At 38.4% G+C, this 27,979-nt stretch overlaps 1 protein-coding gene and 1 pseudogene across 1 annotated transcript; one reads left to right on the forward strand and one right to left on the reverse strand.

The window, feature by feature from the left end:
* LOC113257108 (actin, clone 302-like) overlaps window positions 1-27,979 on the reverse strand; it is an 89,632-nt pseudogene that overhangs the window by 39,951 nt on the left and 21,702 nt on the right.
* LOC113257110 (histone-lysine N-methyltransferase SETMAR) lies at window positions 18,246-27,940 on the forward strand. The gene is given in 3 exon segments (XM_026501261.4): window positions 18,246-18,280; window positions 18,282-18,408; window positions 26,981-27,940. Coding segments are annotated over 3 exon segments (951 nt in total). The 3' UTR covers window positions 27,770-27,940.

Consider the following 27,979-nt stretch of genomic DNA (forward strand, 5'->3'; position numbering starts at 1 on the left):
CTAAATCCAATAACAATGTAGGAAAAAATTAGAATCAATAATCTCTTATTTTGTTAAACTACTAATCTCCATGAAACATAAAATCGATGAACTTATTTAGCCATAGAAAGAAATCACATGCAAACGAATGGGGCGGGGGTGGGGGTGGCGGAGTCTTATTACAGTTCTACCAGAAGTAATACCTGGCCATTAATAAAATACAATACTAAGAATTTAAAACCTTGCTGTTTAAAATGAAGAAACATACAGGGGGAAAGGATGTAGAATTAATGCACTTCTATTTCTATTTAATTTCCATAGTCATTAATTAAAATCAAAAATTGATTCACATGAATCTTCCACAATTTCTCTACTCCATAATTTTTCTTTTATCAGAGCAAAGAAATATAAGAAGTTGGTACTGAGAGTGGGAAGAAAATCCTTACAGCAACATGAATGGCTCTTAGACCACAGTTATTACAATTTCAACCCTTTTACACTAAATGGCACTTTTGGTAAAAATGATAGCCACACAAGAGTGGAGGGTGAGAGAACTGTTGCTTAGTCAATTCTTATTTTAAAGAAAACCTTTAAAGAAAATCTTATTTTAAAACTTAAAGGTCATAAAGCACTTCTCTTAAAATAAGGTGTCTGGTTTTTATCCTGCATCAATCATGTATTCCTTTCTCCCGTAACTGCTATTGGAGACATAATATCTCCAAACATACTACCAAACAAGAACTCCAAAAATGTCTTTATTGATTGGGTACTCTGCCCAATGAAAAATTATTTTTTTATTGGAAATAGCTGTCAGAGCTATTTTTATTGCTCTCCTAGAGGCTCAATCTGTAATCATGCACACACTTCTCTACTCTGAGAAGAAAATGAATTAGATGACTGCCTCTCTTTCTCAGATTGCATATTATGCCATTTTAGGAGCTCAAACTGTGGATGTGAAAGTAATTGATACTCTGCATTTGGTTCCTTTTCCTTGAGGATCTTTAGAGTCTGAGAGATTCAGAAATCTAAGGAAAGAAGGCTTGCAAATCGGCTACAGGTATGTTCTTTTTACTTTAAATCTCTTCAGGAAAACTGTCCCCACATTTAACTTCTGGAGGCAACTATAATGTCTATAAAACCTTGTAGAAAAGGAATTTCCACAAGGCTATTTGCATTAAAAGACACAAATAACACTTTCCTCTTCTATTTTCTTCGAAACAAAAGTATGTTTTCAAATGGAACTGTCTGGCTGGCTATAGGATGAACTGAAGGATCTATAATGTTAGCCCTGTCTCCAAATACTTTCTTCAACCCAGCTGAAAATTTACCATTAAACATTTTTTCCATCTTAGTTTAAAGTTTTGCCTCTCTAGAAACCCTTTGTCAAAATTCAAATAGGAGTAAAAGATTACCAAATTTAAATATCCTAAAAAACTAACATCTTTGGGGAAATCAGCCCACTGGCTTATTTCCCAACATGATAACCAAGAAAATGGCCAACAGTATGTGTTCAGCTTTAATAAAGGGAGAAAGCATAAGTCTAAGTATTGGCCATCATATAAATAGGACAGGAGAAGGTGCTCCCCGTAGGAAAGGGACCGTAAGAAAAAATAGCAAGGCAGAGCTAAGAATGGGGATGCTAAGAGAAGATGGGAAAGGACAAAAAAAATGGGGTTGCCCTTTTTCATTTTGCATACCGGTGGCCCTGCTATCAACGTTCCATTACCTGCATGGGAATAATCTACTTGAAATACTATCTTTGACCCATCTTTCACTCCAGTGTGCTATTTTCTTGACACCAAAAATGTTTTTAAGCTAGCGCCTCCAATAATTTTAATACCAAAAATTATTTAAAAGGTAAATGGGGGGGGCGCCTGGGTGGCTCAGTTAGTTAAGCATCTGACTCTTGATATCAGCTCAGGTCTTGATCTCATGGTCGTGAGTTCAAGCCCCAGCTGGGCACCACACTGGGTGTGGAGCTAAATATATAAATAAATAAATAGTAAACAGGGAAGGGAGACAGATCTACTGGGGGGAAAAAATAGATTCCAACACAAAATATAAAGCAGCACAAATCACTTGATATATTAGGTTATCTGTGACATGATGCTTTTAAATGAAAAAAACTTAAGAAAAATGAATTGTTTAATATTTTCCTGTGAATGGAAAAAGTATCTCAATAAGCAAATGCCAATTCAAATTACAAAGATTTAACTGATAACTTCTATATGGACCTACTTTTAATAGTAGATGTGCTAAGATTTCACCTCTCATGCGTAATACTGTCTCTAAGAATCAGCTGACAGTCCTTCTCTTCTGTGAAGATAAGGTTTACTTTTGTTTCTCAGTAGAACCTATCACATTAGAACTCCATGAATGAGATTCTCCTATCCCTAAGTCAGCAAGTGAGAGAGCCACACTCTCTTTCAGATGTCTCGGGCACAATTGTAAAGTTAAACCCCTAATCATGGCCAAATTACTATTGTCCATTAAAATACTTATGCCTAAAATAACTTAATCTAATAGTGTTTCCTCTTCCAAAATCATCAGTACCAAGGGCTGTATGTAATATCTGCATTACTCCTAGAACAGTACCTGGAATGAATATCTTTAAAAATCACTTTCAAAAAGAGTCTACTTAAGATAATGAAGTGGCTAAAACCAAATACCAAAATATTAATGACGGCAATTGTTATGTGAAACTTAAAATTATAAGCAATTTTTCTTCTTTGTGACTGCCTAAAGTTTATGAATTTTTCACAATTAAAATATATTGTTGTAATAAGGAAAAATACATATGGTTATAGTTTCAATCTTTGATATGAAATTTCCCAAGCAAAACTAGTATCTCTCCATGAATGCAAATTTTGTTATTAATACTTCTTTTCTAGTTTTTAGCTTTTCTTCCATATACTCTATTTTCTTGTGTTGATATAGATTACAAACTTTCTGAGGACACATTCTGAGTCATACACATGTTCGTACCTCATATCTGGTTAAGTGAAAGTGCCTCATCTTTGGTAAGTGATCAGCAGCTATTTGAGGAATGAATAATACTTCCATGAATGCAAAAGGTTAGAATTGACATATTCATCTGCTATTTGCCAGATCTGGTAAAAAGTCAAAATACTTCTACACTGATTAGTAAACCCTATAATACTAGTGCAGTAAGCAGAAAGATTTACTAAAAGTATCAATTATAATCTAAATTCATGAATTCAAGACAATTGTCAGGGAACATCATGAAAACAAACCCTAAATGGGCCTCCCATACTAGTGAGAAATAAGAAATATATGCAATATCCACTGATTTGGCCCACATCACAATTTGCAGCAAGAATATACTGCACAATCTTTATAAGACACCTTAAGACTATCAACGGTTGATTATATTCCCAAATTACATAGTTCCTTCTACTTTTAAAGTGTTTAGTTTTTTCTTTGGTTTTATTATCAGTACATTACATTCCTTAAATAATTAGTGTATAGTTTCTTGGTATTTTTAATGCAAGACTTTTTAATAAAGTATTAAAAACAAATACTCAGAATTAAAAGACTATAAAATTAGGATAGTTTCTCAATATTCCTTTTGAATATTATAAATGTGAATTTTCTGAATCTATAGGAAAACAAAGCAAAAAGCATATTAATAAAGAACATCTTCTAATACTGTACAAAGTGGTAACAGCCTAGAATGTCTTTTGATGATGAACAGGAATCAGTGTAAAGTGAAACAAATTTTACTTTTGGAATGAAAAGTGACTTGTTTGAAAAAAAATATGATTGGCTTATTTCCTTAACAAAATGCTGAATAAAAATGATGCTCAAAAGTGTTATTGTTTATAATTCATTTTCATCAGAACAACAATCAAGTTCTAAAAGAGAAAATGCAGTCAATGAGGAAAATATTAAAGAATATTGCATATAAATGTCACACAGTAAAACATTTAAAATAATTATAAGTTCAAAAGATACTTAATCGGTGTCAATAAAGCAACTAAAAAATCTTAAGATCATCATGTACCATAACACTCAACACATTTATTTATATAACTATGTACAATAGATAAAAGTAATCAAGCATTTTTACACATGAAACATTTACAGGGAACTTAAAAAAAAAGAACATTACTATTGTATATCACTGCAATCCAGATTCAGATTTTCACTTATTATAGAAACACACCTATTGCAAATATTTTCAAAGTGTGGCCCAGGGGCCTCTGGGATCTCTGAGACCATTACCAGGGGTATGCAAAGTTAAAATTATGTTCATAATAATACTGGATGTCACCTGCCTTTTGTAACTATCACGCTCTTGTTTTCATAAAACAGTGACCCCACCCAAGGCTTGTATGTTTAAATAAGTTAATATGTATATGTATCTTACAGAAGCATATCCTTGACAAATATAAAAAGATATATACTAGGTTGCTAATGAGCTGCCTGGTAGGGAAATGAAAACGTAGAGGAGAAGGAAAAGGAAAGCTAGGAGAAACAGAATAAAATACTTTTAAAAATAGGCACATGAGGGGCATCTGGGTGATTCAGTCAGTTTAAGCATCCAACTCTTGCTTTCAGCTCAGGTCTTGATCTCAGGGTTTTGAGTTCAAGCCCTGCACTGGGCTCCATGCTGCACATGGAGATCACTTAAAAAAAAAAAAAAAAAAAAAAGTCAGATGATTACATTTGTACATTTAGATAAAGTGATGGAAAAAAAAATACAAGAGATTTTTAAAAGAAAAAAAGGCTACCCAAGCCAATTTTTAAAAACAATTTAAACTACTGGTTGCCAAATTTTTTGGTTCATGGTAACCTTTAGTGTCTGATTGACTTTTTCATGACATCCCTAGGCCAGAAGAAATACATAAGAGTTCTGCTAGGTACAAACAATAACTACTTATGTCCCATCTACTTAATCGCTATCTGGAAAGTCAATTCACACAAATTGAAAAAAAAATTATTTTAATCTTGACCACATTTACTTACTAATGGGATAACGTGTGTCTACTGATCACTGCCCAGCTACTCAAGCCTTGGAATCAAGTTGAAAACTGTCACTCTCATTTCCTGTTACAAAATTATTGTCAATGGTACCTGCTCGGTAAAACACTAATCACCAAAAACCAGCTTCCTGAAGATACTACCTAATCAAAAGAAATGTAGTGTGATCTAATGTTGAAACTGTGAACCAACCTAGAGCAGTAACTGGTAATATCACTTTGTTTCTCTTGAACATTTAAAATATCCTGCAGTACCCCTGTGAGTTGCCTTCAGTGGCCCCAGGTGCCTCAGTATATTTTGGGAACAATAGATTTCAAGCTTGGTGTGCTTTTCCTTGTCACCATGGGTCTTCTGCATTAGCCAATTGTTTGTAGTTAGAAAATTCCATTATTATCAACTAAGCAAATCTTAAAGTAAATTAGCAAATCTAGTACAGAGAAATAGGATGTTTTAGAAGAATTTTGATAGTTCATGGATCTGGATAATTCATGCAGCTGTTCTGAAATATAGGCTTTCTTTTCTCCTCACCTTCTGAGGTCCCTTTCCCAATTCAACAGTGGTATGAAAAATTTTAAGATGATTCCATGTAAAAGCAAAATAATGACCCCTGAGAGTTCAGGCACCTCCTACCTTCAACAAAGGTCTAAGACCATTTCTAACTACCTCACCAAAAAACACCTAGGAAAGGTGAGGTATATACAATGATATAAACCAAGTTCTTAATTTCTTCACTGTTGATGCATAATTCCAGATCCCCAATCTCAGTAAATCTGTGTGAGCAGTATGCAAATAGTATTGACAAGTAGAAAAACTATGTATGCATGGACAGAATTTCCCTCTTGGCATAGCACAAAAATATCATGAGCTTTAAGCAAAGAATAAAGAAGCAGAAATTATTGTTTTGCACATTTTTTCACTTAAAAAATAAATACCCTAAAGCTTTTGAGTATGTGGAAGGATTCTGAAAGAATTACTATGATTGGCCTCCATCCCAAAACAGTTAGCTGTTCCTGTAGGGTTAGCAGTTAGTCTCTCTAGCCTAGTATAGTGTTACCATATAATCACCTCAAAAAACTCTTAAGTTGTGGTGCCTGGGTGGCACAGCGGTTAAGCATCTGCCTTCGACTCAGGGCGTGATCCCAGCATTATGGGATCGAGCCCCACATCAGACTCCTCCGCTGGGAGCATGCTTCTTCCTCTCCCACTCCCCCTGCTTGTGTTCCCTCTCTCGCTGGCTGTCTCTATCCCTGTCAAATAAATAAATAAAATCTTAAAAAAAAAAACTCTTAAGTTATGCAGCCTTCTATTTTTTTTTAAAGATTTATGTATTTATTTGATAGAGAGAGCAAGTGGGGGGAAGGGCAGAGGGAGAAGGAAAGCGAGAATCTCAAGTAGATTCCACGCTGAGGGCAGAGCCTGACACAGGACTCCATCTCACGACCTTGAGATCATGACCTGAGCCAAAACCAAGAGTTGGATACCTAACTGACTGAGCCACCCAGGTGCCCCTATGCAGCCCTCTATTTCTAAATAAAATTTAATTTCTACCTACCAAAGAAGGTTTTGAAACTGCAAACTTCCATTTATTTTGCTTCTTTCTTATTTACTGTTCATCTATGAGAATCAAGAAAGATCCCAGGCCCGCAGAGTATTATTGCTCTTTCTTCCAACTCTATCTCATTCTTCATTGTTACTCAGCTTTTTCTGCTACAGTACATAACCTAATTTTCTCCCAGTGGGATGTAATGACATTACAATCAGAATGAGGGCTATTTTCACCTCATCTCAGTCAAACTGGAACTGAACTACATTAAAAACAACTAGGGGTTTGGGGGTAGAGATGGGGAGGAGGCTAATGACAGGAAGGAATCTGCGAAAACTCCAAGTGAAGGTCACAGGATAGCTGAAGGCCAAGACAGGCTCACTTGAGGATAGGGGCAGTAATCTACACATCTTCCACTCTTAGCACTTAAAAAGGAGTTTCCAGTTCCCATGTCCCCCATTTCCTTCCTAGTTACATCTTCAGGCCTGTCCTATGAGGCTAAGAAAATGCTCTGTGAAAGAAAGGACCATATCGCACCACTCCAGTGTAGACTGGTCACTCGCAGATGGTGTGTTGAGGGCATGTTCTCATATTACTCTTCCAATATTTAGAAACTTGAAAGAAGACTGAAAAGAACGCAAGACAGGGCTTAAGGCCTTGCTTTCCAGCAAGACTATGTTTTAATTACACCACTTCTATTCTTGAAAGTTTCCTTGGAAGCACCACCCTCCACATTAACCCCCTTCCATCACCCATTCCACTACTTTTTCTGGTCCTGTGGAATGGATCTACCATATTTCTTAATTTAAACCCATTTTCTTTGGAGCTATCACACATGTGGGGTAAAATGTCTGGTTGTAAAGCTTCCACCTGCAGCACTCTGGGAACTAAACGACCATTTAAAATAGCCCATAGCACAATGGACAACACACAGCAGGTGCTCGACAAACGTGAGTTGAATAACTAAATAAACAAATGCTGAAAATGAATATTCACTATAAATAACTCTAGCATCAAATAAGTTTTATTGATAAAAACAAACATTTTAAAACTTGTACTGTAATTGGTTAAGCTGTATTTTTGTGACTATTGGCAGATCTAGATATAATGAGATCCAGATTCAAAGCATAAGTGACTGGCACACTTTAGCCATTCAAATCTGGTCAGTGAATTTACTTTGTATCTTCGTCAAATTTACTCACTCTGAATTCCATACCTACCTAAGTTATATCTTGAACATGAAATTCTCTTAGATTATATATAAATGTGAATCTGAACACTACACAGCAAAAGAAAGCATTTCTCTGAAATTCCTCATCATGGTTCCCACAACAATTTTTTAACTTTTCCTTATTTTCAACAGAGAAAAATTTCTTGTCCAGGTATGTAAAATGGGTATTCCGTTATTTGCATTTAAAATGAGAAAATGATAGAGTTATTCCGCCACCTTGTGGACTACTAGGGTATTGCTCCTTCATAGCCAAAAGCACATTTTAAGAATGAGGAGCTTGCTAACAGTGAACAGCGGTTGATCACGCTTTTCCCAACCCCTGCAGCTGTGCTGTCCCTAATTCCACATCATCAAATCGTACCCATTCCTCAAAACACAGTTTAAATGTCCCCATCATAGAACCTTCTCTAACTGCAAATTAAAATTACGAGAAAAACAGCTGAGTGAAAATGCATCTCTGCCCTAAACTTCCATACCACCTTATCTGGTTCCTCTCATTTTCTAGGTGTATTACATGGCCTTATCTTCCCTATTGGACTTTAAGTATTTTGAGGACAGGCAGACAATCACCTTCAGTGATGTAATGAAGCTGGCTCATACCTGCACTCATGAACAGTTTAATATTCAGAAATTTTGCAAGCCAGTTGTTAAACTGTCGATAGCTTGAAATCAGCCATGATAGGTATACTTACATAACAGAAATCAGAAAACACTACAAATCAGAACACTTTTAAAAAACTTTTTTATCAGTTCTAATTTCTCCACATCCCATTTTCTCTCCATGTAATACATAGTGAGAAGCAGCAGCAGTAACTCCTACCTCACAGGATTGTTGTAAAGAATAAACAAAACCTACATAAAAGGCCTTGTCTAGCATCTGGCATACAGAATTGGCTCACCAAATATTATAATTATTCCCCATGCCCCATCACATCACCTTGCAAGTAGTAAATCATCAGTGTATACTCAACGGCTGAATGAAAAATAAAACCAACAATTTCGGGGGAAAATTTTAAGAGACATTAGTTAACACTGATCGTAGTCCCAGATTAACAATAGGACAAACCATTACCAAGGACATAAGTTAATACTTATAAATAATCCATGGGGCACCTGGGTGGCTTAGTTGGTTAAGCTGCTGCCTTCAGCTCATGTCATGATCTCAGGGTCCTGGAATGGAACCCTGCATCTGGCTCCCTGCTCAGTGGGGGCCCTGCTTCTCCCTCTCCCTCTGCCACCACCCCACCACCACCACCACCCCTCTCCCCCGCTCATTCTCTCTCTCTTTCAGATAAATACATAAAATTTTAAAAAATAATCCAGACATTTTCTTTCCCTCTTCTTCCTCTAAATCAATCTCTCTTGATAGAGAAAGATACAGATAAATATCTAAAGATATAGATAAATATCCTTCTGCACTTTCCCATTCTCATTTACTCTAAAGTGCTTCCTTTCCCATTTCTCTTTTAACTTTATTTCATAATGCAAAATAAATAATTTATGCTGTACTTTGTTCCAGAAAAGGTTTGTGGTGAATAATAGATAACTTGATTTCATATTTAGTGAATAAGCATTTTATATTTCTCCAAGGGAAGAAAATGAAGTAGGTTTTTAACCACCTCTTTCATCGATCCCACGCTCCTCTTTGATTGGCTCTTGGCAGAAAATGGATTCTTTATATTGACCTTCAGGGAAAGACAAAACTACATTTCCAAATACAGAGTTGAAAACCAAATTACCATGAATTCCAGACACTTTCCAAAATGGAAAGAAATGACCCTGTCTTTTAAGGTTGATGTCACTCTTATCTTGAAACCTACTTCACCCCAATCCTAATATGGTGTTTCTTTAGATATAAGGCATCTTCTAATAATTAACTATGTCCAAGGATCTGCCATAGCTTCATTTGCTTACTAAAAAATAAAACCAAAAAATTGAAATAACTAATTAGTTATAAAAACCAACATAGAATATGATTTACTCCAGATGATTTGAAATAAAATTCCAATTGTTCAAATGTAAATTTAATCACCTAAAATAAATTTTCCCAAGAGACTCTTAACTAAAGGAAACAAACTGAGGGTTGCTGGAGGGAAGTTGGGGGGGGGTAACTGGGTGATGGGCATTAAGGACAGCACTTGATGTAATGAGCACCTGGTGTTATATGCAACTGATGAATCACTAAACTCTACCTCTGGAACTAATAATACACAGTATGTTAATTTAATTTACATTTTAAAATTAATTAATTAATTAAATTTCCCTTTACTTAGGTATTATTAATTAGTATGGAATTTTTCAATGGAGAAAAAAACTGAAGTATTGAAGTAATATCTCTAAGATAACCATTTGCCCTAAAATATGCAAACTTTGTGATCATTTCTGGTTTAAAATACACATAGGCTGAAACAAATAGCGCATCCACAAGGTATTGGTTAAATGCAAAGGACTCTGTTGTGGAATATCTATTTTGATGTTCGTCTATATAGTTCTCTTGTTCAAGAAGATGTGGATATGACAATGTGTGACAGGAAGGGGTTTCCTCCAAGAAGTGGAAATAAGGTGGATGAGTCAGAAATTAAAATTCCAACTAACCTGCAGGCATCCATATCTGAGATAATATAATGTATTTGACTCACCTCCCGGTCTGTTACCAAAGGACCCTGTCAAACACAATGATTCTTTTCTCCCACCAGCTGTCACCGCCAAGTTGGCTATACTTTGTGTTTTCCCTTTGTGTTTGAAAGTCAGACCTAAAGCAGATGGCTGGACTCAGTGCCAGAGCAAAAGTAAAATTGGTTGTCTCACCTCAAGAGTTGCTGCCAGACTTCATTAAGACAAAAGTCCCAGCAACAAACACCTACAAAAGCTAGGGTCTGGAAAGCACAAAGTGAACTTTACCAAGTAAAAACAACAACAACAAAAAAGGCCACTTTGGGGGGGAATTGTAATTAATTTGCTAAAAGTAATGAGAAAACTCACATATTTCATCTTCAGTGAGACGTGGTTCCTGTGTCATCAACCCCATAATTTCCCAGTTCTGTAAAAAAGCAAATGATATTCAATGTTCTAAGCTAAGGCTCACAGATAAATTCTAGCACATGGAATACAATCTTCCAGAGCTAAAACTTTACTGAAGCAAATAGATGTGACGCTATTTGACTAAAAAAAAAAATATACCGCAAATTAAAATTATAAGGGAACGAAATGGAAGGTGAGTATTAAAGCTAGAATCAGGATTAAAGAAGGGAATTCAGAACTGCAAGAAACAGCCAGTCATTCCTTAGCCATAGAGTAATTACTCGAGAGTGGAAGAGTTAGGATTAGAATGACACTGAAAAAAAAACCTTACTACTGCAAAGAAATGTTGATCGCCCATAAAAATAATCTTCTGGCCTTCCATTCTGAAGCTGAATGGTTCTGGAGTTCAAAGAGCCACCCATTTTGTGTCTCCTGAGTGGCAGAGGAATAGAGCAATTTGTTGCTTCCATTAATTTATTTAAAGTCTAAAATACAAGAAAGTAGAACTAGAAATCACTTCAACAGCTGTTGGTGTTCTCTGCATTTTTCTCTACCAAGAGAGAGACGAAATCGTATATGCAACAGATTTCTATTACTTAGCCCCCTCTCTCAGGCAGCTCAGGGCTAGTAAATTTTCAGTACTAACCGTTGACTGTCACAAGGCAGAGACCTCAGTGGTACAATAGACGATTCTCAGTAGTCAGGCTCCAGGACTAGGATACCCAGCAGTAAGAGCAAAATTTCTTTTGAGGCAGACTAATTAATTGGATTGTTTTATCAAAGCCCAAGGGCAACAGCTCTTAAAACCTTTTTCAGCCTTTAAAAAAAGAATCTCTCAAGTTACCTGCTCCCCTTCATTACAGAAATTACTATGGACCCTCAAACAATGTGGGGGTTAGGGGTGCTGACCCCTCACACAACTGAAAATCCACATATAACTTTGGATGCCCCCAAAACTTAACTACTGTTGACTGGAAGCCTACTGATAACATAAACATTCGATTAACATATATTTTATATGTTATATGTATTTTATCCTGTATTCTTACAATAAGCTGGATAAAAAATGTTATTGAGGAAATATTAAGAAAGAGAAAATACATTCACAGTACTGTACTGTAAAATACCCACGAACAAGTGGACCTGGGCAGTTCAGACCTGTGTTGTTCGAGGGCCAACTTTACTTTCAAATAAGATGAAATATTGTATAAATTTTTTAACTTCATGATTTCTAATCCTTTACTTCCTTCACAGCAGCTAGAAGAAAGTCAGTCTCTGAAGATGGAGGCTAAGAATTGGCCACATAAATAGTGAGAAACTCTGTTTTCAGAGAGGCAGTTTCAGACCTGAACCCAAATCCCACTCTACCACTCATACATGTAAGGTACACAAAAAAAATTACTTCATTTATCTGAACTTCAGTTCCCCGATTTTGTCCAAGAGAGCAAATATTGCCTGCTTCATGGAGTTGTTGTGAAGAAAAAGAAATGTATAATGTTTAGCATAGTGTCTAGAAATGTGATGTACAATACAGTAGCCATTAACTATATGTGGCTATTTAAATCAAATTTAAATTAATTAAAATTAAATAAAATTTAAAATTCAATTCTTCAGTCACATGACCATATTCCAAGGAATCAGTAGTCACATGTGGCTGGCATCTACTGCACTGAATAGCATAGATACAGAACATGTTCAGAATCATAGGAATTTTTGGACATTGCTAGAAAATAAAGTAAGTGCTCAACAAAATGTCCATTTAATATGTCTGGCATTTTATCCTTCTCCTCACCAACTCCTCTAAGTTCTCAGTATGTCCAAGATATCTCCATATCAGGAAGGAAAACAATACGATAAAACACATTTGTGTTTACCACTTTTTTTACTCCCAGAAATACTGGAGTTCTAAAAGAGAACCACAGGAAGAAGGCAATGCTTACCAGAGATGGGAGTTCTAATGATGGGGATTTCAGACTTCACAATCAGACACTGGAGAAGGTCTTTTTGGAGAAAAAGAGTACCCACAATATTCCTCAATTCATACCTAAAAATCAACCTACTCACAGCAATAACATTGATTTTAATGCATTAACATTTACCGAGATAATGAAAAAGAAAACAGCTTTTTCCACTGTACAATTCATTTCACAATTTTTTCCTAGTTGGAATAGCTAAAAAAAAAAAAAATAAGTATAAATTATCAACATTTTTCCAGAGATACTTTAATCAAGTTAGTTTGGGCATTTGAGTAGAATTCTTTGCATTAGTCTTTTTGTTTCTTTGGTTTCATTTCCCTTCTCCTTCCAAGTAACCAGAATTGGAGGTGGGAAGCTACCAGAGCAAAAATGCCTACGGAGGTCTAGAAAGTGGCAGGAATGTAGAATTATAAGAAGCTGAAACTTAATACAATTCCTAAGAAAAATCTTGGTGTCAGATGATACTTTAGGTTATCTGCTGGAAATTATCTTATAGACTCTGGCAGATGTGGGCTTAAATGTTCTATGTAGATTTCTCGGCAACAAGACATTTGTGGAACTAAACTTTAAAGGATACACCTTTGCTTTCAAAACTACGAGTAGGGACGCCTGGGTGGCTCAGTCGTTAAGCGTCTGCCTTCAGCTCAGGGCGTGATCCCGGCGTTCTGGGATCGAGCCCTACGTCAGCCTCCTCCCCTGGGAGCCTGCTTCTTCCTCTCCCACCCACCCCCCCCCCACGCCTATGTTTCCTCTCTCGCTGGCTGTCTCTCTCGCTGTCAAATAAATAAATAAAATCTTAAAAAAAAAAAAAAAACTACGAGTAGAAGAGGCTGGCCCACGTGCCTTATTATAAATGAGCAGAAAGGAAATCTAGTGCTTTTTAAAAATCATGATGTCCTGCTTATGGGTGGTATCCCTCTAAGTAATATGTAAAGCTACCTTCCCAAGTGAAAATGAAAATGTGTGAACCTAACTCCTTGAAAGGCTGTTGCAAACAAGTTGCAAACACAGCAAGTCTGTACTCATAGACTTGGTAATAGTATTTGAATACACCCGGTAATAAATTTGATCATATGTCTTTGATAAGTGAAATTAATTCCCTGCTGGTGACTTTCAGGTTAAATACATAATTCTCTTCGTTCACCTCTTGATCTATTATCAAACAATCCCCATTTGACTGCATGCCATTATGAGTTATTATTCTATAATCATCAATCCTTGATATTTACAACTAAAGTACTTATAATAACAATATTCTGATTGTGATTATATCTTGGTGCTTTTTTTGTCATGTCGACGAGGTAAACATGGATTTCATTAAACTACAATGCAATGATAAAAATATAGAACAAAGGGGCGCCTGGGTGGCGCAGTCGTTAAGCGTCTGCCTTCAGCTCAGGGCATGATCCTGGCATTATGGAATCGAGCCCCACATCAGGCTCCTCCGCTGGGAGCCTGCTTCTTCCTCTCCCACTCCCCCTGCTTGTGTTCCCTCTCTCGCTGGCTGTCTCTATCTCTGTCAAATAAATAAATAAATACAATCTTTAAAAAAATATATATAGAACATGATGCAAGTTTTTTTTCTGCTAAACTATATATTTACGAGCAGTCTAAACATAAAAACATAAACTACTCTCTTTTAAAAAGCACAAATAACACAGGACCATAATTTTTAAACTACCACTCTCAAGTTATTTTAATCAATAGCCATATTTTTTCTTGCTGCAGAATGATCCATATGCCACCCATTCTGACATACAATTTCAGCTACTAAAAAGACATATTTTTTTAACAATTTCCTTTCTATTCTGTTATCTTTTTACAATATTGGGCACATATTATGTATGCTATAACTCATTATTATCCCTTCTACCAGCTATAAATTTTATGGTTTTTTACTATTGTTTGATGTAAATTTCTATTCATATTATCTTGGGGAGACATTCTTTAGTGTAAAACACACCAGAAAAGCAAAGTTCAAAAAATAACAAACATAACTTACCAACTTATAAAATAAACAAAAATTCATAGATATCAACTAACTGCTATACAGAGCAGAGTAGTTGATTATCCAGCAAGAATAATGGTAATGATAATGGTAATAATAATAATACCATCATTTTCACTGGCCTAAATTCTTTGACTACAGTAACAGATACCACACTGACTTAACCTAAACCTAAAGGAAGAATTTGTTATAGGAATAAAAATATGTTGTGTGAATTAAAAACGAATCAGACCCAGAAATGGCCAGGTGTCAGGAACTACAAAGACCTCTCTCCTTCTCACTATCTGCGTTGTCTTCCTCTTGGAAGACTGACTTATCTCTGCCTCTCCGTCAATATACTGAATAAAAAACTACCTCTTGCTCCCAAATTATATATATAGTTTTAGCGGGTTTTGGTCTCAACTACTCATAAAGAGAATTTTAGTGGCCTAGCTTGAATCAAGTATGCATCAAGAAGTCAAAAGCAGGGGAGCCTGGGTGGCTCAGAGGGTTGGGCATCTGCCTTCTGTTCAGGTCATGGTCTCGGGGTCCTGGGATTGAACCTGTGTTGGGCTCCCTGCTCGGTGGGGAGTCTGCTTCTCCCTCTGCCCCTCACCCCACTCATTCTCTCTGTCTCACTCTCAAATAAATAAAATCTTAAAAAAAAAAAAAAAGAAGTCAAAAGCATGAGTCAAGGCTTAGGGGTTGTGTAATATAAATATGATTACCAGCAAGCCCACCCCATGGGATGGACTGGGGGGCGCATGTTCTCAGAAGGGAAAGAGTCAATGAGTTGGGCAGAAACCCCCAGAAGTATCAACTACTATGCTTTGTTCTCTTCAAAATGATTTCATTTACACAATCTTACTTGATGAGATCCAGGTGCTACTTAATATCTAGTAGTGATAGTTAAAACTGTTGCTAAGATTTCCAAACTATTCTATTCATGCTGTCATTAACACCAACAAATACGTAACTTCTGCTTACTTTAGGCCTTTCATCACTGGCTATAAAGTATACCCCAGATTAAGCTCAGATAAGTAAGACTCTGATGAAAGAATGGCTTCTCAATACAAAATCATGCACAACTTCATTAAAGCACTGGCAAAAAAAATGATAAAACCATCTCAATAACAGTCCATTTTTGTTAAAAAATGGGAAGGCCATATAGTCATACTCCATAATTTAGCCAAAGATCATTTAACCTACATAATATTAGAGTTTTACTATATTGCATTATTTTTTTATTACTGATCAGATTCATTTTTCTTCTGCCAATGAAAAAGACAAAAGAAATTTGAATAATCAATGTAATATTCAGGTCCAAGCCTTATTTATAGCAGTCAGTGTGTGGGCAACTCATTAATGTCCAGGAATACATTTTTTTTTTCACCATATAGTTAAAATAGTTCTCGGGGGGCGCCTGGGTGGCACAGCGGTTAAGCGTCTGCCTTCGGCTCAGGGCGTGATCCCGGCGTTACGGGATCGAGCCCCACATCAGGCTCCTCAGCTATGAGCCTGCTTCTTCCTCTCCCACTCCCCCTGCTTGTGTTCCCTCTCTCGCTGGCTGTCTCTATCTCTGTCGAATAAATAAATAAAAACTTTAAAAAAAATAAAATAAAATAAAATAGTTCTCGGAACAAATTTTGAAGATCCAGGTTTAAGCTAGTGAAGAGCAAATGTCTAGAGAAAATAAGATAAGTTTTTAGACCTGGAAAAGATGAAAGGCTGACTGCTTGGCACTTTGAAGATTGGATATATCAGCCTGCAAACATCCTCTCATTATTTTAATCTTGCACTATATACAATACTTTTGGATCCTTTGCTAGCAAGATAAAAACAAATTAAACTGAAGGGCTGACATGAACTGAATAGCGTATTCAGGAAGCAACTTCACTGACAACTTCAGGAAAAAGTAAAACAGATCCTTCAAAATATCATTCCAAAGGGCAGACAATACTACCAAGAAAAAGTTAAAAAAAATAATAAAAACAGCATGATAATCTCAAATACAGGAGAGTGACTCTTCTCATTGCTCCTATAATTCTTTATTCATAACACTCATAGTTCTTATTAATTTCTCGGTGTGTGTAATTACTTGTTTGCTGGAATAGAACTCTCTTGGGGCATCATGTCTTCTTCACGAGTACATTCCCCAAATTGATAAAGATAGCACTGTGCATATAAACACAGGATTTTAAACAACATAACAATGGCATGTGCATCCTCAGAGACTATAGAAGCAGCATAAAGGTGATTTGGGAGAATGTTAGACTTGAAAAAAATAACTTCAAGAATCCAAGGAAGAAACCAGAGCCTGAGACTAAATAAAAAATGAAAATGCAAAACATTACAAAAGTAGAATCAACAAGATTTAGCCAAGAAGCTCGTAGCTATTGAGGTCTTAGGCGAGGAAGAAATATACGGAAATGCTTTGGTTTGTTGCTTTAGAAACTCTGGCGATGGTGGACAAATTATGCTCCCAGTTTATTTTTAAGGAGAGAAGGGAGATTTGCATTAGAAGTAGTCCACTCAGGTCATTGTGAGCTCGTGATGTCTGTAAGACAGAAAGTAGAAAAGTCCCATCATCAGTTGGCTCTCCACAACAGGAGCGAAGCGGTTATCCGTAACATCTCAGCCGGAAACAGAAGACCTAATACTTTATAACAGTATCTGAAGACACGTCGCCAGATGCTATTACTGAGGAAGCCCAGAGAGGCCGAGAAAAGGGCCTGGGGCGGAAACCTGAGTGACACCACCGCCATGTCAGAGTCAGGAGGGAGAAGGACCGTCTGCCAGAAGGCAGCGCAACCAGGACCGGTGCCGCAGAAGCTGCAGGGCCACGGGGTTTCAGGTGGCTGCGGCAGGACAATCGGGTCAGAGAGCTTTGGAAGTACTCCACTGGATCCGGCAATTACGAGGTTATCAGAATCCTTTGTTGGGCCGGGTTTTTTTCTTTTCTAGGAGAGGGGAAGCTGAGAGGAAACAACTCAATCCAGGAGTGGGCGTCCCCACACAGGCTTTAGGGCGCCCTTTACCGCTGTTCTGCCGCCTGAGAGCAAACCCTACCACACGACACCCAACTTCTACGCAAGTTCCAGAACTTTAGAAACCCTGGTGTGCGTGTCCCCCCTCAGGTAGAGCGCGCCCTTGCCCTCACCCCAGCAATCTTCCCGGCCCTCAGAAACCTGGACAAATGACCTCACCTCCCAAACCTTTCCTGAGACTCACAGGAACAACTAAAGCACTTCATTTTGTATTTCCAAAACTATGTCCATACCTTCCAAAGCTTTGTATTATTTGTTGTGCTTCTGGCTTAAAAGACAGCGAGCCAGACCAAAAAGTCAAGGAAAGCCGAGGGTCGAGGGAGGAGACGCCCTCACAGGCCACTTGTGAGAGGAGAGAGAAAAACTACGACTCCCAGGAGGCGGCGGGGCCGCGCGACCCACGATTCCCAGCATCCTCTGCGAGGCCCAAAAGGGTCTAAGTAGCACGCGCATCCAGATGGCGCGAAAAGTCCGCGAAGGCTGTAGAGAGGTGGCCGTGCGGGATGGCAGCGACTGAGGAGGGGCCTGAGACCCCTACTGAGCGGCTGGATGTCGCGCGCGGCTTGGAGAACGTGCCTGTGAGCGCGTGGCCCCCGGGGGCGGAGCCAGAGCCCTTCCAGGTAGGGGGCGGGGTTCGGCGCCCTTTTCTCTGGGTCGTGCCTTGCCGGGCACGCGCACTGCGCGCGCAGCCACCGGGGTGGGGCTGGCGCAGGTCCAGGTTGGGGGAGGAACTGGATGGGTGCGGGGACTCCCCGTGCGTCGCTTTCCCGACTTGGGAGTGATTCTGTGGATGAGTCTCCTACCCCAAGTTGTCTCCGTATTCTCGGCTTTTTTTCTTACCTGTCACAGAGCTGTTTCGCGCAGGAATAGCCCTTAAATGCACAGGTTTTAGTCTTGTTCTGTTAACCCTCCTTAATGACCTTAACAACAGCAAGAGTATTCCTCCTTTCTCCCCACAGACTGGCAGTTCCCTGAAGGGCAAAACCAGGTGTTTCGTGAGGTCCCTTGGAAAGAGCCCTGAGAACCTGGCTTTTTCTTTCCTGGCTCTGTCCCCAGAACTCACTGAGGGTTCGGGGGCAAGTCATTTACGTCTCTGGTCGCAGGTGTCTCTTGTGTAAAATAAGGTATGGGCCCTATTAATGGGATCTCAGCCTAGTGTTAGGGTTAAAAACTTAGTCCCTAGAATGAGACTTTGCTGAGTCTCCCTCATGCTATGAGGGCTTGGGCAAATATAAACTATCCTCAGCTAAGCCTTAGAATCAATCCTCCCGTGTACAATTAAAATAATAGTGCCTCTTTCCCGGATTGCTTTGAGAATTACAAGTAAAACACACTTCCTGGTTTGCTGAAAGAACCCAATAAATGTTCACGTGTTACCACATCAAAACCCTTTCTGCTCTTCCTTTCTTCCTGTCTGACCTTGGCCTGCTCATTGCCTATGGAATATGACCAAAAAAACAATGATGTTGGAGTGGAAGGAGCACTTGGACTTGAAGGTAGGAGAGCGAGGTTCAGGGCTGAGCCATCCTGGCTACTTCTTGGAGTCTGAGCTTCTTCATCTGCAAAATAATTAAAAATTTATAATCTTGGTCACATATACCATCAATACCAAGCCCTGTGTATCCCTCCTTCTTCCTAGGGTTGTTGTAAAGATCAAATAAAACAGAAGCAGTTTTCAAAAAGTAAAGCAGGATACTGATGTCAGGAAAGGTTACTTTTCCTCAAAGTACCTTAGGGCAGTTTTATGGTTAATAATACAGTTGACTAGGAGCGCTTGGGTGGCTCAGTTGGTTAAGTGTCTGCCTTCGGCTCATGGGTCATGATCCCAGGGTCTTTGGATCAAACCCTGTGTAGGGCTCCTTGCTTAGTGGGAAGTCTGCTTCTCCCTCTATCTCTGCCCCTTCCCCCCTGCTCGTCGTCTGTCTCTCGTTCTCTCTCTCTCAAATAAATAATTAAAAAATGATAACAATAATACAGTTGGCCCACACCGTATTAAACACTACTCCCTAAAAACATATTCAAAACCAAACATGTCCGGTCATAAACACTGATAAATGTTTTCTTTATTCAGCAAGTAATTGAGTGTGTATAATGTGCTAGGTATTAAGCTAGACATAGAACATAAAATGGTGACAACCTTGCCTTTGAGCTTACAAGACCATATAGAAAGCACTTAGTTGCTATCGGGGAGCTGGAGAGGGGGGAGAGGAAGCCTCATGATTGATAGTTATATCTACATTTGATAAGCATAAATGAAAATCTCGAGACTAAGACTCAGGCCCCTCAGTATTCCAGCTGCCTGGCTATATGCATAGCTCTGGGTAGAGTTAGAGTTACAGAAAGAAGATCAGATCCTTCCTCAAGGAGCTAATAGTCTTACCAAGAAGATAAAACATGCTTGAAACATATTTATGACAAGCTTAAAAGTATCTTTAACTAGTTCGCTTTCCTGTATTCATGGCACACAATACCTGTCTTATGAAAGGTCAGAACAGCTTGCTTACCCCAAGCCCTGCCTTCACAGGCATGTATACACGTAAGAATTAAGGCATAAAAAACTCAAGGTAAAAATAACTTTGTGTCTGGTTTGCTTTTGAGTACTGTGTGAAAAGGCAAAAAAGAACATTCACATGTTCACACTGGAAACAAGCCTATCATTATGCCATCTGTGTTGAAAGCCAAGTAGAAAATAAACTAATTGATTTTCTTGAACGGAGAGTTGACTCTAGCCTTTTTTCAGGTTTCTGAAACCAGCCTTAAACATATTTTTTAAGATTTCAACTTGGCCTTGACAAGAATTATCTGGCTCACAGGCTCTTAATAGCTGCTTGGAGCAAAAACAAACTCATGGGGTAGAGGCCAAGTACAAAGATTCATGTAGCTGGTGTTTCAAAACAACCAAAAAAGGAATGAAGATTTTCACAGCACTTCCTTTAAATTCAGAATCAAGGCCTAGGTTTTAAGCCCAAAATATTACACGGAGTCATACTTAAGTTTCTGGGGCTTTGATATAGAATGTGACTTAGAAAAGTCAGACTTTCGGGGCGCCTGGGTGGCTCAGTCGTTAAGCGTCTGCCTTCGGCTCAGGGTATGATCCCAGGGTCCTGGGATCGAGCCCCGCCTCAACCTCCCTGCTCCACTGGGAGCCTGTTTCTTCCTCTCCCACTCCGCCTGCTTGTGTTCCCTCTCTCGCTGGCTGTCTGTCTCTCTGTCAAATAAATAAATAAAATCTTTAAAAAGAAAGAAAGAAAAGTCAGACTTTCAGTAAGAAGTTATCAAGAGCTGCAATCAAGCGGTCAAAAAATATTTCCTAAGCTAGCTGCTCTGTGCCCAGTACTATGAAAAGTAACTCAACCCCCATTACCATGTCATACCCCAAACCACACGACCATTTCCTTGAGACATGTATTTGTTAGAAAGATAAGACTTACACGTGTAGTACAACCAGAGAGCCCTATAGCCTATGCCATTTAGATCCCAAAGTTTATGCTATTAATAAGTGCAGATCTAGTTCAGAAAAGAGAAAAATTGTGTATGAGAATAGCCAAGGAGGTATATTTGATTTTCAACATGCTGTCTCCTGGTTTCCATTTCGGCTTCTTGAGTGACCATGGTTTATTAAAAAAAAAAAAGTTTTAAGTTTTCTGTCAAAAAACTTGAAATCTCTGCCCAGTCCTTCAAGGATCTGGTTTCTGTTACATCATTTTGCACTGGTCATTTTGCATTCATTCCCAACTCTTGCATGATCAGTGTTTGCATTTTGATACATACCAGGAAAAAGTAGTTTATGTTATTACGATACAAAGAAATGATAAAAATCCCATTCTCCACGTCCTCTTTATATTCTTCCGACTGGTTCTTTCTAAATCCCAGCACGTGCATCCAAGAAGCAATAAGGCAGTATTTACAGATGAATGAAAGAAGTCTGCGCTGGATCAATTCTTAGTTTCCCCACCTCAAGATTGATACGTAATGGAAAATAGAAATATAATCATATCATCTCCTAGACAAAATTTTGGTTTAACTGTGTTTGAACCTGAAAAGTTTAACTTTAGAATCTGCTGTTTTCAGCACCCTACAGATAGCCTACATAATTTACATTGAACACCTATGCGCCAACCACTAGAGCAGGCTTTTTTCATGGATTCTCTCATTTTTTCCCTTCACAGCCACCTGTGAGAATATATAGAAATGAAATATTTAGAGAGATTAAGTAATGTGCCAGAAATATATGATGTTTCAAATATAAAATCTGGAAATAACATCTAGAAGCATTTAAGGAAGCTATTTTTAAAGTATAAAGTGCCTGGCACCGAGTACAGGGTTAGTTATTTAAATTTAATAATACCTGGGGTTGGGGGGCAGATACAGGTATTATTACTGTTTTATAGGTGCAGACCCAAAACTTAGAAGGTAACTGATCCTAAGTCTTAATGCTAATAAGAGCCTAGTTCTATATGTGTCTCCTTTAGGACATTTCATGTTCTACATTAAGAAGTTCTCCCTAGGGGTGCCTCAGTCGGCTAAGCGTCTGAGTTTGGCTCAGGTCATGATCCCAGGGTCCTGGGATGGAGCCCCACATCTGGCTCCTTGCTCAGTGGGGAACCTGCTTCTCCTTCTCCCTCTCCTTCCCCCTGCTTGTTCGCTCCCTCTCTATCTCTCTCTCTGTCTCTGTCAAATAAATAAAATCTTTTAAAAAATAAAGTAATAAAATAAATTAAAATTTTAAAAGAAGAAATTTTCCATTGGTTGTCCCGTATTCGGGCCCATCATAGGCCTATCTGGCCTCCTACACACTTTGTCTTAGCCTCATCTCCCAATTGGAGACCTGAATTCTCATTAGCCATTTATATCTTGTATCTTTGACTCAATTTTCCAGCCATTTCCTGGAACCATTGTCAGCCTTCCACTGTGGACATATCAATCAAGGATCATTTGCAAGAAATAGAAATACAATACAAACTAACTCAAGCAAAAAAAGGGAACTGCCTCATAACAGCAAAGTCCAAGAGTGGTAACTATAGGCATGTCTGGATCTAAGAACTCTAATGGTGTCATCAAATATTTCTTTCTACCACCTCTGCCCTTTGCACCCCGCTCCCCTTTCCTCTGGTTGGCTACATCCTCAGTAGGTCTTATGTGTGCAGTAAAACTGGAGAATGCCATATGAACAGGTAGAACGAGAATGTCTCTTCCTGATACTTTCAGCAGAAGTCTCAATTGTTTTTCATTGATCTGGCTTAAGTACTGTGCCAATCCATGAACCAAACACTGTTGAAAGGAGCAAGTGATGACCTGATTAGCCAGGTCCAGGTCCCCCGCCCAACCTGGATCCCCATCCAAACCAATGAGGCAGGAGTGGGAAGGGTTCCCCTGGGAGGAGTCAGGGTGCTTTTATCAGAAGAAGAGAAACAGATGCTGAGTGGGTAAAATATGTCCTCTATGGTCTCATTCCCCAAGCTTTGATCTCTCCTGGGTTTAGGGTAAGCACAAAACCCTCAGGGTAAACACCCTTTTTTTGGATCAGTTTGGCCCTGGGCTTTGCTCCAGGAAGTAGAGGACAGACTATGGAAAGAGTTACAAATTGGGAGCATTTAGGCTCAAGTCAGCTGACTCCCAGTTTGTAACATACTTGATATTAGCTTTCAGATTCTCTAACAATTGGCATGGTATATAAATATTTGAATAGAATATCAGGTCAGTGACATCAGATTATTTCTAAGCAGTTTTCCAATATGTGGTTAGATACCTGAAAAGATGAATAATTACATAATCATATGTTAATTTAGACCACAGATTTCAAAAGTTTATTCTGTAGTGTAGCCATTTTTCTAAGGTGAAATATTTTTCTGGAGCGGTATTTTACTGACTATTTATGAGGAGAAAATGGAAATATATGGAGATAAAATGATTTGTGATAAGTATTGATATCAGGGTTAAGGATTACATCCATCAAGGGAAAACAAATATTCTCTTTAAGCAGGAAATTTATCCAGAGGTCTCTGTTATCCTTTGGAAGGTGTCTACAGCTCATTTGGAATTAGATACCCTTTATAATCTATGTCTCTAAAAAATCTTAGATTATGCATCAAGTTTAAATTCCAAAGTTTTTAAAAACCGTATCACTAGATTTTCCAGTGTCTTTTTTTAAACATAAAAATAAGCAAATAACAGTATTTTTCCAAATCTATCCATATCCAGATAAGTTCAACAGAGAATAATATGCTCTTCTGGTTAGAAAACTACAGTAAGTCAGACTTGATTTCAAAAGGAGTTATCTGCGTCCAAAAAAAAGAAAATCACTTTACAGTTTAGTGATTTATATAGTACATCAAAAATATGTGTGCTTTTAAGAAGAAATCAATTTAAAAGAATTCTTCTTGAAAAGTTTAACAAAGAGATAGTAAAATCTTCATTTTACAAGTACTTTTTAAAATGTCTCAGTAACCATTTACATTTCAACCTTGACTCTTAAAAGCTTGGAAGTAGATTCTGTCTCAGACAGCAGTCATTGAATTTGACTGATAGGGCATCTTTTTCTAAGCTAAAGCTGTAAGAAACGACACAAACAACAGAAGCTATTTCCGCTCTCCACCCCCAAGTCACTTTTTAAGCAGTGTTGGCCTTCCCCCGCAGGTACTCCCACTCATCATCCTCCTCATCTTTCACAAGAGGATGTCAATCCTTACCCCAGCTTCACGTTTTTTAAAATATAGGGTTTTGAGCCTAACTGCATAGCTCCACCGAGGCCTCCACAGGGAGTGTAACTACACGTTGTTTAATACTTTCTCCAAAGCTTGGCCCAGAGACGCTGTATTAATGGATGATTGACTCAAAGATACGCAGTTCAGACATTCCTCTAGAGACTCTAAATCTGTCCCTGAATTAAAGCCTGTGCGCCTGGTCCCTTGCAGTGCCGCTCTTACTGACTGTGCTGTGGCAGCATGCCAATAGCCTTTATTGAGAGTTAGAATGAAAAACAGCCCATGAAACTGTTTTGTGGAAAAGAATGATTTAGACAGACACATTGGTGAAATTTCTGTCCAGTCTCCATATGGGAAAAAGTGCTGCTTCTGAACAGTGAGATTATTCCTTACAGAGAGTTCAAGCCCTACATCTGATCGTATTTCCTCTTAGAAGTGGCTGTGCTCAGACAGAACCAAGCATCCAGTTTCCTCCTGCTACACACTGTGTGTGTCTAAGCTCGCTCAACTAGCTCTTATTTTTCCCTTCACTGTACATTTCTTATGTATTGTTCATTTATCTTAACTCTATATGTCTCATTCAGTCCTTTTTGGAACAAAGCAGGTGTGATGTTGTGATTTATAAAAAGAAATCTATATTTGGTCTTTGTCCCCATTTCTGGCACAGAGCTCCTAAAACCTTTGTTATTTACTAAGTGATGAGAGCAGCAAAAAGGTATCTTTTGTTATGTTAATGAGGCGAGTTTTGGAAAAACACCGAAAAAGGCGAGCTGGCTGCCAGTGGAGCCAACCATATGATTAGTATTGGAACTTTCAGTACCCTCACCCCCACCTCCACCTCCAAATGGGAGAGGGGCCTAGAGGTTGAAACATTTGCAAATAATAGCCAGTGATTTAATCAATCCTGGCTAAGTGATGAAGCCTCAATAAAAACGCAAGAAAATAGGGTTCAGAGAGCTTCTGGGTTGGTGAACGTGGAGGTGCTGGGAGTGTGGCGTGCCTGGAGAGGCATGGAAGCTCTTCTCCCTTTTCCCATACGTTGCTCTATGCCTCTCTTCCATCTGGCTGTTCCTGAGTTGTATCCTTTCCTAATAAATGGTGTCTAGTACGTAAAATTTTTCTCTGATTCTGTGAGCAATTCTCGCAAATTAATTGAACCCAAAGAGGGGATTTTGAGAACTTCTCTTGTTTACAGCCTGTCGGCCACAAGTTCAGGTAACAAATTGGACTTGTGACTGGTGTCTGAAGTCTGAGGAGGTCATGGGAACCTCCGATGTGTAGCCCATCAGTCGGAAGCACAGATGACAACCTGAGTTTGCGACTGGTGTCCGAAGGGGTGGTGGGAGCAGTCTTAGGACTGGCCCCTTAAACTGTGGGGTGCAGTGCTATTGGACAGTGTCAGAAGTGAGTTGAGTTGTAAGATACCCACCTGGTGCTCGAAACATTGCTTGTTAGAGGTGTGGGGAAACTCCCCACCCAACTGCCACCACATTGAAATTGGGTCCGAGAACACTAATAGCAGGTATAAATAAATGAGTTAGGTTCCATATAAGCAAGAATTATTCTGTACATAAAGAAATATGCTGAGCTCATGAGAGATACTTTAACTTTCAAGGTTTGGAAATGAGCTTCATTATGCTAGTGAGGAAATAACAGAGATCAGGTTTCACAAAGAGATTTTAGACTTGGGACTTTCTTCTTTTTCTGTAACGTGAGAAACTTTTCTGTATTATCTCTTTATCACTTAATAAAAACAGGATTTCTTTACATATATAAAATACATCTACGTTTATTAATATCTATAAGACAAATGTGATTTTTGGAATTCTGTCTGCAGTTTCTTGGCCAATGCCTGTTTTTAACATTATGAAGACTCAAATAAAACGCTAAAGCGATAGCGTCTTTTTTAAACATCAAAGAATATTTAGGAATTTAGGTAATCTTCAAATTAAGAATTCCTTAAAAAATCAGTGGAAGACTCTCTTCCAAGGCCATTTTTTATTAATTTATTTATCTTTTATGACTTTCTTCTCCCCAAAAAGCATCTCCAGTGAGTCACAATAAAATACACATAAAATATAAAATGCATTTATATTGTCAGATAAATGTGAAACAATCAAGAGTCAAAAATACTTAACTGCATTCAAAAACTAAATTCAGCACTGATTTTTCTGATATCCAAAACTAAGAGGAAAACAAAATTAGTTACAAATCTTTCAGTTTCTGATAAGAGAAAAACATATATTTTTTCCTTTTGTTACCCCATTCCTATAATGAAACCACAGAATTTTAATCCAAAAATTAATCTTATTTTTTAAATTGAAGAGGTATGTTTTCAAACAATATTTTAGTATATTGTGTTTTGTCAATTTTGTTTTAATCAATTTTATATGTTGGAATTAGGAAGTGTCTCATCCAAAGCTGCTTGAAATATATATGAAATATGTGACATGACATGCTGACTTAGAGCATTTCTGTTTTTTTGCAGTATACTCCTGACCATGTAGCTGGACCTGGAACAGATGTTGATCCCACACAAATAACCTTTCCCGGATGCATTTGCCTCAGAACTCCCTGCCTCCCTGGTACTTGCTCCTGTCTCCGTCATGGGGAGAACTATGATGATAATTCACGCCTTAGAGATATAGGATCGGAAGGAAAGTGTGCCAAGCCAGTTTTTGAATGCAACGTCCTGTGCCAGTGCGGTGACCACTGCAGGAACAGAGTGGTCCAGCAGGGTCTGCAGTTCCAACTCCAGGTGTTCAAGACGGACAAAAAAGGCTGGGGACTTCGTACCTTGGAACTGATACCAAAAGGACGGTTTGTCTGTGAATATGCTGGTGAAGTTTTGGGATATGCTGAAGTACAGAGAAGAATTCAGTTACAAACAGTGCACGATCCAAATTACATTATAGCCATCAGAGAACATGTTTACAACGGGCAGGTAATGGAAACATTTGTTGATCCTGCCTATATTGGAAATATTGGAAGATTTCTCAATCATTCTTGCGAGCCAAACCTGCTAATGATTCCTGTCCGAGTTGACTCAATGGTACCAAAGTTGGCACTTTTTGCAGCCAAAGATATTTTGCCTGAAGAAGAACTCTCTTATGACTATTCGGGAAGATTTCTGAATCTAATGGACAGTGAAGACAAAGAAAGGCTAGATCATGGGAAAATAAGAAAACCTTGTTACTGTGGTGCCAAATCATGCACTGCTTTCCTGCCTTATGACAGTTCGCTGTTCTGCCCCTTAGAAAAGCCAGACGTCAGTTAGGAGCAAAAAGCATGGGAGGAACACATTAGGCCTCTCTCAGTGGGTGAGAGTGAGAGGAACTGAACTTGTCTGGCTCAGCCCCTTCCCAGATCCTCTCTTTCAAGCAGTTTAGCCTCCAGGTAAGTCTCTGCTCTGTGCTAAGCACTTGGGTTTCACTGTAGGGGAGGCTGGTGGTTGTCTGGCTCTGCCTCTGTCTGGCTGCAGAAGTTT

Source organism: Ursus arctos, unplaced genomic scaffold, assembly GCF_023065955.2.
Source record: "Ursus arctos isolate Adak ecotype North America unplaced genomic scaffold, UrsArc2.0 scaffold_14, whole genome shotgun sequence".
Lineage (NCBI taxonomy): Eukaryota > Metazoa > Chordata > Mammalia > Carnivora > Ursidae > Ursus > Ursus arctos.